Below are 14,944 nucleotides of genomic sequence, written 5' to 3'. Positions count from 1 at the left end.
AAGAATGACAGAACATTGTCTCTTTTGCTGGAAAAAGATGAACTTGATTCTTGTCATAATGAGAGGAATCATTATTCTGGATTTTTTAACTAAATGTGAGTTAGCTGACCTCTCCCTTAAGATATGTTTATGAAAAAGATTAAATAGCATAGATGGTTGGCTGTGTGGTGTGAAGTGACTCAAACAAGTCCTTGAACTCCTTGGAGGTGTAATGTAACAATAATAATTATTATTATTATTTAGGAGAACAGTTCCATAGCACAGTTTGTTTCAATGATTCCTTTTGGTTATAAAGACCTGAGTTCAAATCCTGTTTATGACATAATGAATCTTTAGCAGGGCTTTTCAAATGAAGGTAAGTAAGTTAATCAGTCTCATGTGGAGGTGAAAGAGTTGACTCAGGAAACTCTGGTTTTTCATCCAGCAAAACAGGCCATAGAAAAAATACACACGACGCACGAAAAAAAAAAAAAAAAAAAAAAAAAAAAAAGCAGCCATAATATACTATGGATAGGATTAGCAGCCTTAGCTGAGCATTAATCAGGTTTTCAAAGCCAAGTTACTTGTCTGTGACAAGCCACTGAGCCTAATATGCAAGGGAAAATAAGAAATCATTTAAGAAAGATAAATTACTAAGATATGTTAATTTTTCAATTAACTGGTTAAAATTTATATTTTGTGTATAAGCTTTTTTTTTAATTAACTAAATACCAATACAGGATGGTTTTTCAATATACATAGAGCACATTTAAACTATATCTTCTTCTTCTTCCCATAGTCCATAATAGGACCCTTGAGCAGATATCAAAATATATTTCTCAGAAATCTTCCAGTCAGTCCTTAATTGACACTTAGATTTAATCTCTGTAAATAAAGAGCTTATCCAATGTTTTATATCATCTATCCAGTTTATTCTAAGATTTTCTCTTTTTCAAGTTCCTATAAAATTACACAATCATGATAAATGAAAGAAATAATTTCTCTTCCATCAGTAAAAGAGCTAATTCTTCTCCTTACTTCAGAATTTGTGACATAATCAATGTACAGAATCTTTAGGAGACATCTATAGCACTTCTATATATTTCAAAGACAAGTAACTTGGACCCTCTTATTTTAAGAGTCCAAGTTTCGCTTCCACACAGAATTAACTAGCCTATCAGTAAGACAATCTGTTTGTAATTTTTGTCAACTTATTCCATAGCAGTTTTAGTTTTTGGCTATTGTTGTAATTTTTGTTCTAATATCCTGTATTGATCTTCCATCTTCATTAAAGATATTGCCTAGGTATTTAAATTGATCATCCAACTCGAAGCCAGCTTGGTTGGCCTAGTGGTTGGCAGACCCACTCTCCAACCAACAGGTTGTGGGTTTGAATCCCACTGTGGATATGGATGTTTGTGATTGTCTTACCTTGTCTACTGCTATAACTTTTGATATGGCACACTATGACTTTTGTTGTTCTTGAGCCATTAAAACCATAAATCATCATCATCTGATTCAAAAAGGTACGTCCTACTCTTGCATCTATATGTACATACTCTTTAAAGCAGGATTTTTTCAGTTTCTGCACAGCACTTCCTTCTTGGTCAAAAGCATGGATATTTGCCATTATTTTTGATTTTTGGGTACTTATGATTAAACTATATTTTTTTAGGAATATGAGTTAACTTTTTGGTGAATTTGTGAAGATCTGATTTGTTTTCTGCGAGGAGATCAATACATCAGCAAACTTTAAATGATTTACTCTTCTTCCTTGAATATTGGAGTGACAATACTGTCACTCCAATATCACAATTCTCCAGGGCTTCATTTAAAACACATTAGAGGAAGCAGTTAAATAACACTGGTGAAAACTTGCACCCGTCTCATCATCATAATCATCATCAAATTCCTGCCATGTAACCTCAAGGGGTGTACAGGATATGATAGTACTACATGAAAAAATTACATCCTTACTAACTTCCTATCTACAATTGTCCTCCAAATAAGTCTGTTACTTGTCAAGACTCAATATTATCAGATCTTATATTTCTATTGTCTATGGCACTTTGTACTGTATCAATCCACCTATATCTTGGTCTTCCTCTGGGTCGTTTTCCTGCCAACCTGGAAGAGAAAACTTGTTTTGCTAATCTTTCCTCGCCCATTCTGTTTAAGTGACCATACCACTTGAGATTAGCTCTGCTAATGCATTCCTGGATGCTGACAATATCAAGTTCTTTCCTAATATCCTCGCTTTTAATATGATATTGCCATTGATGCCATCTGTTCATGCCTCTAATCTTTCTCAGGACTCTCATATCTGCGGTCTCTAGTCTTTAGTCAAGTGTTTTACTTCTGACCCAGCTCTCAGATCCATAAGTTAAAACTGGTTTGAACACTGTCTTGTATACATCTAATTTAGTGTTCCGACTAATTTCTCTCTTATTCCATATGAATTTATTCAGTTAACTTCCCAAAATAAAAAAATGATGGTACAACATGACAAAAAAAGACTTTTTAAATAAAAAAGTAATTCTAATATTTAAATAAAAATCAAATTTAATAATTTATGTGTTATTTAAAAAAATACAATCGGCTAAAAATGAACTATTAAAAATAATTAATTACTTTCCATTCCCCTTATATTATCCCATTCCTGGATTTTTCTCTTAAACCAACTTCAGTACCTTGATCACCATTCCTGAGATGCTGATCAATAGATTACTACCTCAATCTTGGTGCCTCATTTATGCAATGGAACTCTTTTTCTCCCTTTCCACCTCCTTGAGACCAATCCAGAACTAAGATTTAAATTAAACAATATAGTCAAAAGGCACTGCCAATTCCCTAGCACCTTGTCATAATACTTAAAATGGTATACCATTATTCACATCAAGGTTCTGTAATATCCTCCAGTTCATTTACCTCTATTTCCATATAAGCGCTTGCCTCTCTTATTACTGCAATATCTCCATGTGGATGACACATCCTTGCAAAGTGATCGCTTGGTAACTATTTCATCAACTATTATTTGATAGCTGGCCTAGTTGGCCAAGTGGTTAATGAATCTGCTCTCCAGCCAAGAGACTATGGGTTTAAATCCTGCTTAGGCATAGATGTTTATGATTGTCTTCCACCTTTATACATTCATTCATCCAAGTATAAATACACTCTCGCAAGATGGACTGGGTCACCATGGAAGAAGTAGACACAACCCAGGGCCAGTTCTAATGAGTGTGCAGGGGCCACAGTACGTACATGCAGGCAGCCAAATCTCTAGGGCAGCAGATGGAAAAAATTCGATATAGCCTATAGTTAATTTTAAAATATTGGCAATGAAATAGGAATGTAACATCAGTGTCATAACGAGGGCATGGCGAAAGAGGCGCAACTAGGTTTGGGGCACAAAACATAAAAAAATCTAAAAAATAAAAATAAATAAACAGATATAAAGTCCACTATTTTATAGTGTATTTTTAAATTCCGGCAATATGCCACTTTATACACAGAAATTCTGCAACTCATTTTGATGAGATTAATAGTAAGTATTTAACATATTGCGTTTAGTAAAATTTAACTTGTTACATTTAAAGTTTTTAAGGGTTGGGGGGTGCAAGTTAGACATTTGCATTGGGTTAGGGCGGGGGGGGGGGGGGGGGCAAGTTAGACACTTGCCACATTGGCAAGTGTCTAACTTGGCACTTCATACCCTCATTACTGTACTGCATACATTGTTAAAACTTATAGCAGTGCTAACTTCAAAATATCTTCTTTGGTTTCATCCTCTATCTCTTTAAAAACTCAACACCCAACAAGGAATGTTCATTCAAGCGAACCATAGTTTTGGCCTAGTTTTTTGCTACTAAAAATACATAATTGGGAAAAAAATGGAATTACAATTTTTTGTTTTTTTTCTAGTACCTGTTATAAAATATACCACCGACTTTCAGATAGACCTGACAGACAGACGGACGGACAGATCGGAGTTTTTTCGGAATCTGTACAGAAAGGCTTAAGTCAGTTTGGGTCATTACAACATTTATTTATTCATTCAAAAAGAGAAAAAATAATTTGTGCTTATTATTATTATTACCATTATTATTAATGTTTAGATATGTCGGATAGGAAAACTAAACGTCTGTCTGGTGCTTTTTATTGCAAAAGAAGGAATGAAAGTGATAAGGAAAAGGAAAAATTACGAGGTTCCATACTGAAATATGTAAAGTTAGATGAAGATAACTGAACAACATCAATCACTTCATAAAATATTTTATGAATTTTCCTTTGTCAATTAGGCTACATTATACTGTCATAAAAAAGTACTAATAGTAATATTCTGGATTATGCTGTAAATTTATTCACAATCTGCATTGTTAGGGTAAGGCTACACTAGTTTTTTTTTTTTTTCGAACATGTACAGCAGTGAATAGAACATATGCACAAGAATGGTGATGTTCTGTACAAATTTTTTCCATCAACATGGCTATCACCATTCTTGCATGTGTTCTATTCACTGCTCTACATGTTCAAAAAAAAACATTAATGTAGCCTTACCCTCAAGGGGCAGCCAATTATCCCTAGTACGCAGGTGTCTAACAGTCTAAAACCGGCCCTGACACAACCCTTCTGCAATGAGAGAGGCCTTCACCCTGTAGTGGGTAGAAAAACAGGCTGATCATCATTATTTGATCAATTATTTCATCTGCTTCAATGACCTCCCTACCATCAGCATTAAACAAAATTATTCTTCCATAATCATTCTTCCTTTTACTTGCCACATACTGAAAGAACTCTTTGGTCTGCACTACTAATTTCCTCTCATATTCTGATTTTGCCTTTCTTACCATACTGGTTACCCTTCTGGACAGTATTTTATACTGCCTATGTGCCTTTTTTTAACTAATATTCGTCAGCTTTTTCTTTGAATTCCAGCCACAATTTTTTCTTTCTTTTGTAGTTCCTTTTTTTTTTACCTCCCCCATGCATATATATAAAGGACTTGAGAAATGTACTTGTCTGCTCATCTGTGATGAGTGGGAATTTTTAGCTGACAAAACAAGTAGTCTTCTTTTGTACATGACATAATTACTGATTACTTTTATTATTTCTGTAATGGAATATGACCAATGAAAAGATAGGATATGATACATCACTTTATCTTCAGAGAGTGCTCATCACACTACGAAGTAGCCAGTTAATCTTGATGTAGCAAACTAAAATAGATAAACAGCAAACAACTGTAATTATCTTATTTCTTTTCCAGTGATAGAATATGCAAAATATGACTGTTAATAGTGGGTATTAAAATTTGGAAAGTTGGGAAAATAAGTAATTATTTTTTCAAAATATTTCATTATATTGATTTTAACCTAAATTTTTTTTGATCATCCCTGAGCTGCTGTTGTGTCATATGACATCAATAATTCTATCCATTTAACAATATTTCTGAGGCAATCAGAATTTAGAAATGCACTAATGTAGTTGTATGTGCCATTAGGAACCATAGCCTCCAGACCTTCCAAATGTTTACTGAGATCCTTGCAGTTGCAAACTATCCAACTATGGCCAAACAGGCAAGATAGCTAACATTAGAATTGCCAAACACATGGACATCTGGTTCAATCATTATGGCCGCTCAGGACTTGCTGACCATGCTTTTGTACACCCACCACAGGATATGCTGGAATTCCTATAATCTGCCTCAGGCCTTAAGAAACTTCAACAAACTTAGATGCATGAAACTATCCCAAATTTGGGAAGCACTCATCCTCAGAATTTCAGCACAACAGTCAAGACCACCCATTTTAGCATACTAAGGGCACCATTTAGGACTTGGTTGCAATGCTTCAGCCTCATTTACCCATTGTTAGTGCCTGAATGTACATGTCATATTGCACTGTGTTTGCTGATGATGATATAATTTGACTTTGCCAAAATATCAGAAATATTGAAGTTATTATAATTAATATTTGGCATACATAATACTTTTTCTTAAAAAATACAGTTATCAAATAATTTTCAACAATTTCACTCTAATATGACTATTTGAACTTCTGAAATATCACTATCCATGGATATAGTATTTCTATTTCCATTTTGCATGCTTCATTTCATAAAAATGAAAGTCAAAATAACATTAATTAATATCAATAACAGTTTTGTAATTTTAAATATGCTTCACTTAACAAAACAACAGCTAAAGAAATCAAAACCCGGGCTAGCATTTTATCACTGTCAAAAACCAAGTATTTATGAGACCTTTCAAAATATGCTACTTCATACGAAAGATATATAAATGTGATAAATAAGCTGAAAAATATTAGAAATTATGCTACTCAAAAAATGCAATATACACATACCTGTCCTTGATGTGGATCATAAAACCTCTGAATTAACTGAATTACAGTACTCTTTCCACATCCACTAGGACCAACAAGTGCTACAGTTTCTCCTGGATTAACTTGTAATGTTAAACCTTGTAAAATCTAAAAAATTAAAGTACATAATATCAAAATACAATAACTGCAAGAAATATTAATTAAATCACAAAACATCAAACAAAATGCTTATTTTAATTAATGTAATAAACTATTTATATAATATTCTGCTATTTGCGTGGTGGGGGGGGGCATTTGCAACAGTTGCACTTCATGTGTCGCTTATCTATAAAATAGAACGCAGAATCAGGATGTCACCTGTGATAGGATTTTCTTAAGTTAAAATTATCCAATTAGATGTGGTATGGTCCTCTTCCTCTGGAAGATGGTTTATTTTCCTGAAAAACAGCAAACTGATACAAAAACTTAGGCTAAAAGATTACTTACAAGTTCCATATACAAGTGCCAACTGAATAGTTACAATGTTGAAACTGAGACAAATAATAATTAATGGACAGTAACATAAACAGATATTCAGTTTCAGTTAGATACCATTGCATAAATATCTTCAATCCAAAATTTATTCAAAGCTACTAGTTATCGTTCATCTAAATCAGCTATTTGTAACTGTTCATTCAACTGGACCCACAAATTCAGCTACTTTCTCTTAAACCTAGCAGAACATACATACCAACCACATATTTACAATTCATTTTAAACCATGCTAACTTGCCTTCTTTTCATTATTTTCTGTTTTTCCATGTCACCTCTATTTTTGTTCTCATGAACAATTTTCCTTTGCACTTATTTCTTAACTGTAGCATACAGATTGTGTGTAACATTAATAAATTTCTGTCTTAAAATTCTTTGAGATCCTCCTTTATCTGTCTACAGCAGTAAAATGTTATCAATTTGGCAGTTTTTTCTGTCTTATTTATTGATTCTCAGATTTCAAAGATTAGAATTGGGACTCTGTTACTTGTAAAAAAATATTTATTTATAATAAATGTTCAGAAAAATAATTTCTGAAAATAAAAAATATAATTCCTGAATCAACTGCATTAATTTTCAGACAAAGGAACACCAGATCAGTGAAACTATACAATATCCTAACAAAATTAAAACAATTATACTTGTATTTTTTTACATGAATCCCAACCACAAATGGTTGCATACCTATAGTACATTAATACCATGAATGGGATAAGATTTACTGTAGAAAACCAAAACCCAAACATGGTTCTTTTTTTTTCATGCTACTTCAGACTTGCAATAAGTAAGGTGCTGCTCTCATACTAGCTGATTCTTATATCATTCATTCATCAGTAGCATTGAAAGCACCCAAACCATCCAAGTATCCTTGGATTTCCTAACCGTAATACGAGGATAAAGCGGTTACCCCTATGCCTCTAAGCATTTCTGTAAATGCTTAGAGGCATAGTCTTCAACTAGCCGGTTTGCCTGTTTTGAGGGATGAAAAACACGAGTTTCCGGGAGAAAAAAAACCCTCTACCTCCGTATGAACTGGCTAACTCACCTTTAGTCGAAAGAGACCAGATAAAGGTTCCTCACGTCGCTGACAGGAATCGAACATAGGTCTTTCCAACCAAAGGGCACTCCATAGTACAGTCTATACTGACTGTGCTATGGAGGCTCGATTCTTACATCATATTCAACAAAAAATGGGGGGGGGGGAGAGAAACTTTAATGCAATTTAACTAGTTTGCAAATACATTACAAATACTGTATGTGTTGAAGGTTTAAGTATTATCTATGAAAATTATGTCACTGTAAAAAATAATTCACTTTCTAACTTTGTCTTGAATTCATAAACAAAATGTTCAGTACTGCAAATAGCAAAATGAGACAGATGGAATTCAACAAATATAAGCTTCACAGGAAAAAAAAAATATATATATATAGTAGTTTATTGCAAGACTAGAAACCACAAGTATGTATTATAACTTTTTCTATGAAAGTTTAGATGGTATCATATTATTACTATGATTTATTATTATAATTTTTATTATTATTCTAAGATCCCATGAAGTCAGACTCATCTAGGAGGTCCCTTTGTCATCGACACAGCTCACCATACTGTGCCTTAAACACATTCAAATTCTATGCAAATACCACATTCTCAGGCAATGTATTCCAATCATTCACAGCTCTGCATGGAAAAAAACCTGTTTTTCACTCCCTTGTTTACACCCTCTTTATACAGCTTTCCATTTTATGAAAACTTCTTCAACATGATTGTATAACAACCCCTTACCAACTTATAAGTCTCTATCATAGCATCTCCTCTCAACTAGACTGTAAACTGCATCTTCTCAACTTTTCATCATATTCAACATTCCCGAGATCAGGCGACTGACTAAGCAATACATGCTTAGTCAGTCGCCTCTGACCCTTTTCCAACATCTCTTCATCCTTTTGAAAACCAAGTGACCAAATCTGTACACGGTAGTCCATGTGTGGTCTAATTAAGGCCTTAAAAAATGGAACAAGAATCACCTTACTTCTACAAGTTAGTGTCCTCCACATCGTTGCCAGAATTCGTTGTGTTATCCTCACAATTTTGGCAATGTGTTCTCTAAATTTTAGATTCTTATCCACCATATCCACAATCATCCCAAGATCTCTTATTTACTCCAAACAATATATCCCCACCAGTCATAAATTCTACATCCTATCTTTGTTTCCCAAATTTTAAAACCTTACATTTTGCAACATTGAACTGGCATACCCACTCTGGTCTCCATTCATTCAATCTATTCAAGTCAAGGCCACAACATCTCTACTCCACATAGTTCATCCCAACTTTGCATCATCTGCAAACAACTGAATATCCCCATCCAAATCTTCCCCAATATCATTAACATATAGGTTAAACAGCAATGGCCCTAAAACAAACCCGAAGCACACCACTAGTGACTTTCCTCTTCCAAAATATTGTTCCCCATACACAACTTGTGATACTTTCAGAGAGCCAATCTCTGATCCAATGAACTGGTTAACCTTATCCGCTCTAGTATGACTATCAACTGATCATGCAGTAATCTATCAAAAGTCTTTGCAAAATCTAAATATACTACTGTGTATCCATCTCCTTTGTCCAATGAAGCTGTCACCTTATTGTAATAAGTAAGTAGATTACTAAAACATGGCCCTTCTTTAGCAAATCCATGCTGTCCATCAAAGATAATACCATTGTTGTCAACCCATTCTGGATCCTGGTTCTTACCAGCTTCTCCAACACTTTAACAACAACTAACTGACACACAAATAGGCCTATAATTTGATGCTTAAGTTCTGTCACCTCCGTTACAAAATGGCACAATCTTGCTTTCCTTCCACTCCTTTGGAATTTTCACCCTGTGCAAGACTCATATTAAACAAATGGCAAGGCATATTTGTTGCCAAGGGAGATGCACATTCCTTCAAAATACATGGTGATATATTATCAAGTCTCACAGCCTTACTGACATCAAATTTGCTCAATTCCCATACCTCTTGCTCACTTATAGTCAGTCTCACCTCCCCATCATCAACTGCTCTCAAACTCTCCATAATGTCACATTCATAAGAATGAAAGACCTTTATGAACTGCTCATTAAATATCTCAACTATATCCTCTGAAGCAGTTATTATTATACCATTTTCTCCAATCAATGTCATCCACCCATAATCTTTTTTTTTGCTGGCTACATAACAAAACTCCCTGGGATTATTTTTGGCTTCATTAGTTAACTGCTACTCATACTGAACATTTGATATGCTTATCAACCAAGTGACCTTCCTTGCCTATTCTTTGTAATCCTCCAGGAATTGATTATTACCACTGCTCTTATGTTGCCTCCTTTTTCCTCTGTATTGCATGCTTAATCTCTTCATTCATCCATTTCACACCTATCTTATTTAACCTTCTGACCCTTGGAATACATTTAGTCGTTGCTTCTACTAGACAGTTCTTGAATATCACTCAAGCAGCACTAATCTCCTTTCCAGCCAACTCCTCATTCCATGCTACATCTGCAAGCTGTCTCCTGAGCTTCTCATCAACACCTGCCTTGTAGTTCCACATACATATATCCTTTCCTCACAGAGGTCTTTCACACTGCTGGCAACCACCCAGGTAATCACTTCATGGTCACCCTCACGAACTGGAGGATGATTTGGCATCTCATTTATAATAACATCTGCTGATGAGATAATCAAATCCAAGACCCTCAAATCCTCATGTGCCCCCTGTTACATACTGCCTGAGGTAGTTTTCCCTCAAAAACTCAAGAAACTCATTTTCTTTACTTCCAGTTGCTATCTCATCATCCCAGTTTATATTGCCATAATTAAAATTGCTCATAATGATCACCTTTTCCTTATTCGCTTGGCTTATTATACATTTCATGGTCACTACCATCAACATTACCAGGTCTATAACAATATCAAACTGAGTATTTCAATTCTATTCACCTCTATCTTACACCGAACTGCCTCAAAACTGCTGACACTATTTCCCTTTTGTCCTCGCTACCCTGTATGGACATAACTCTTTCTCTCTCATCAATAGCACTACCCCTTCCCTTTTTATCCTTGCTATCTTAACAAAACATACCCTTCCACCCCTATTCCCGTCATCCTCATCCAACCAGGTCTCACTTATTCCAACAATTCTTGGGTGAACAGACTCATTTAATGCAACCATTTCATTTGCCTTGTTTCTTACACTTCAAGCATTTGTATACAAACACAGTAGCTGATTCCTTTATCTATAACAAGTTTCACTGATACCACTTATTAGATGTGATTTCTCCATACTTAACTTGAGTCATTTCTTTTACCCCTTATTCATTTAGAACCTTCTTCAAATCCAACTGTTTTCCCTTGATCCCAAGTCATCCCCTTCCCTTTTTGTCTACACACACACATTCTCTTGGAGCATCAACCTTTCTCACACTGTGTTCCCCTGTCCACCCTGAGCTTCCTCATTTCCCAATTTGTACTGCACACTTGTTCTCACATTCTCTATACTCATGCAACCCACTTCTTCATTTAAAACCACCACTTCCTGTCTTACACCTCTGCTCTTTCACATCACTTCTTACTTCATCAGATTCGCTCTCTGCACTTATTTCTCTACCTTCCAGCAGATGTTTCTCCAAATGACTCACACCAAGACTTTTCAAATGCAGTTCATTACTCTTATACAGTTCAATTTGTCCTTCAAACTCATTCCACACATTAACAAACTGCACTCCTTTCTCCTCACATATTTCCGCTAACATATCATTCATAATCTTTGCTCTCTGACTCATTTCATCACAATCATACCTAGCAACACACTAACTACCTTTCCTATCACACTATTATCTGTTATCCTTCTCAACAAACCCCTGGTATCCAATCTTACATGTTACTTGTTCTTTGTCAAATCATTTCCCTATTACTAGAACCAATTCTTTTGCTTGCTTACTCCTCATATCTAATGCGTCAATCACTGTACATTTTCCCCTCCAGAAAAACAAACCTTGTGCATCTTCTCATTTACTACTCCTCTGATAATTGAATCCCCATGTAACACCACTCAAGAGTTTTTCGTTACCTCTTTCATACCGATTGAATTTTTTCATCATTTTTGTTCTTCCATACATATCTCGAATTCTCTTAATTTCACTCCACACACACACACGTTTCATCTCTTGCCTCATCTTAAGCAAATCAGCTTTCAAATCTTGTGTCACATTTTAGCTCTCATTCACACTCTCTCTCTCAATTTTATTGCCAGCCATACATGCTTGTTTGCTGTCAACACCACTTGCCACCTAACCTTTAATTGTACTCTGTTTTTCAACTTCCACTGCATTTGTATCGCTTTTGTCATTCTTATGACTGTTAAGATCATTAGATCACTTGTTTGCTTTTTCAAAACTTTTTTTTACCAATTTTTTGCTGATCTTTTACACTGTCCATCTTTGCTATCAGACGAGCACTCATCCTCTTCATGGTATTCCTGTTACTAAAACTTTTAATTACCAATACGTTACCACTCATCAAGTTCACATTCATATCACACTCTGCACACACCCATCTTCCATCCAACTTAAATATCTATAATATATCTACATAATTGAACAAACACATATAGCACACTTCACATTTCACAAAAACGACTGAAATCAAAACTAAATTAGTGAAAAAACAAAGCTGCTGCCATCTTTCCTTCACCGGTAACTATACTCTGCTCTAAGTTCAAGATTTTGTAAACAAGCTTAAACAAACAATCCCAAACACTAGAAACACAGCAAGCACAAAACTTTTACAGCAACTCTTACTCATAAGCACACTTATTTACAATTAATTACTAAAAAAATTTATCTGTAACAGGAGCCTTCTTTACACAAAAACCTTCTAGTGAAATGCCACCTAGCATCCTCTGACAATGCAAAAAACATACCAGACCAGCTGTTACTAGGTTACACAGCGTTAAATGAGTTTTCAGGCACAAAGAAGAATATATTAAAAAAAAAAAGTTGCATGTTATTTTGAAATAGTGATATACAATATCACAATATTTCAATAACACAGTCTGAAACACAATAAAAACTTAAAAAGTCAAAAACCCATTTTAACCTGATAATTATCAACCAATACCAAAAAATGGGAAATAACATGGATAATAGATACAGAGTAATATTAAGACCAACACAAGTACAAGAATTACTAGAATTAATACAGTGCAAAAACCTTATATATCATCATCAAATTGATGCCATGTACTCTCAAGGTATATAGTATCATATCCTGTATACCTTGAGAGTACATGTCATACTACACAAAAAATTCATATCATTACTAACTTCCTACCTATTTTCCTCCAAATCAGTCTGTTACCTGTCAAGACTACAGCATTATCAGATCATATATTTCTATCTTCAAAGGCAGTTTTTACCATATCAATCTACCTATATCTTGGTCTTCCTCTGGGTCTTTTTCCTGCCAACCTGGCAGAGAACACTTGTTTTTGCTAATCTTTCCTCTCAGATTCTGTTTAAGTGACCATACCACCTGAGATTAGCTCTGCTAACACATTCCTGGATTCTGACAATGTCAAGTTCTTTCGTAATATCCTCGTTTTTAATATAATGTTGCCATTGATGCCATCCGTTTATGCCCCTAATCTTTCTAAGGACTCTCATATTTGCAATCTCTAGTCTTTGGTCAAGTGTTTTACTTCTGACCCAGCTCTCTAAATGAAAATTGGTTTCAATACTGTCATAATTTCGTGTTTTAACTAATTTCTCTCTCATTCCATATAAATTTATTCAGTTGACTTCCCACCATATCAGCTTTGTCGATTCTGCTGTCTATTTCCATATTTAATTTACCATCTCCACTAAAAATCATGCCTAAGTAGCTGAAGTGTTTTACTTGTTCTATAGGTTCTCCATTCACAATGCAGTTGATATTTTCAATGCTTCTGCCTATTTTCATTGTCTTCTTATTGCTGACCTTCATACCATATCTATTACAACAGTTATTCAATTTAGTCAGGGAATCTTGCAGAGTTGTAGTGGATTTATTAGGACTTTTATACCTCCATACCTGAGCATTCTGGTCGAATATCATCTACTTCTGCTGCCTTTACACATTTCAGGTTTTTGATGGCTTTTTCTACTTCAAGTATGGATCAGGGATATATATATTCCTGATCGCATGTCTGAGTAGTTTTTACCACTGTGCTATCACTGCTTGTTTCATTTAACAATTTTTCGAAGTAATTGACACTGGGGAGTTCTTTCACTTGGTGGAACAGCAGGAAGGAGCGATGACAAGGGACCATTCCCTGGAAGTTACAAAAAGGAAGCGGTGAGCAAGAGAGTGAGAAGTGGTTTCTTTGCGTGGAGGGTGGTTGACCGTGGAATTCATTGCCTGATAGACTGGTGAGAGCAAAAACGATCAATGAGTTTAATGAGTGGTATGATAGACTTTGTGTTTCATAGGAAGGTCCTCTCACGATGAGTCTCTTGACTCCATGAAGGCTTGAATAATAATAATAATTACTCCATACTTCAAGGATATCCTTTTCTCCAGTTTTCATATCACCTTTATCCTCACTAATTCCTTTTACAGCACTCTTTCCTCCATTCCTAAGCCTCTTCCTCAACCTCCAGAATATCTTGCCACCTTCTTGATATTTATTTTCCATGTTCTTACCAAAGTCTTTCCATGATTTTTGTTTAGATATAAAATGATGGTACAACATGACGGGGAAATAAAAAAAAAAAATATCATCCTCATCATCATCAAATTCCTGCCGTGTACCCTCAAGGGGTGTACAGGATATGATAGTACTACAAATTACATCATTAATAATTTCCTATCTACAATTTTCCTCCAAATCAGTCTGTTACTTGTCAAGACTCCAACATTATCAGATCTTATATTTCAATCGTCTAAAGCACTTTGTACCGTATCAATCCACCTATATCTTGGTCTTCCTCTGAGTCGTTTCGCTGCCAACCTGGCAGAGAACACTTGTTTTGCTAATCTTTCCTCACCCATTCTGTTTAAGTGACCATACC

General features: G+C 34.9%; 1 protein-coding gene across 3 annotated transcripts in view; it reads right to left on the bottom strand.

Moving 5' to 3' along the window:
- Positions 1–14,944, bottom strand: part of LOC150099993 (ATP-dependent translocase ABCB1-like) — a 370,123-nt gene that overhangs the window by 153,987 nt on the left and 201,192 nt on the right. For all 3 annotated transcript variants that reach the window (XM_090402525.1, XM_090402527.1, XM_090402526.1), the window contains exon 11: positions 6,342–6,467. In XM_090402525.1, coding sequence (XP_090258651.1) covers positions 6,342–6,467 — 126 coding nt within the window. The remainder of the gene's footprint in view (positions 1–6,341; positions 6,468–14,944) is intronic.

The sequence above is a fragment of the Typopeltis vanoorti genome, chromosome 13 (genome assembly GCF_054136105.1).
Source record: "Typopeltis vanoorti isolate ZY-2024b chromosome 13, IOZ_Tvanoo_1.0, whole genome shotgun sequence".
NCBI lineage: Eukaryota > Metazoa > Arthropoda > Arachnida > Uropygi > Thelyphonidae > Typopeltis > Typopeltis vanoorti.
Note: the sequence above shows the minus strand (reverse complement) of the source record. Positions and strands in the feature narration are given on the sequence as shown.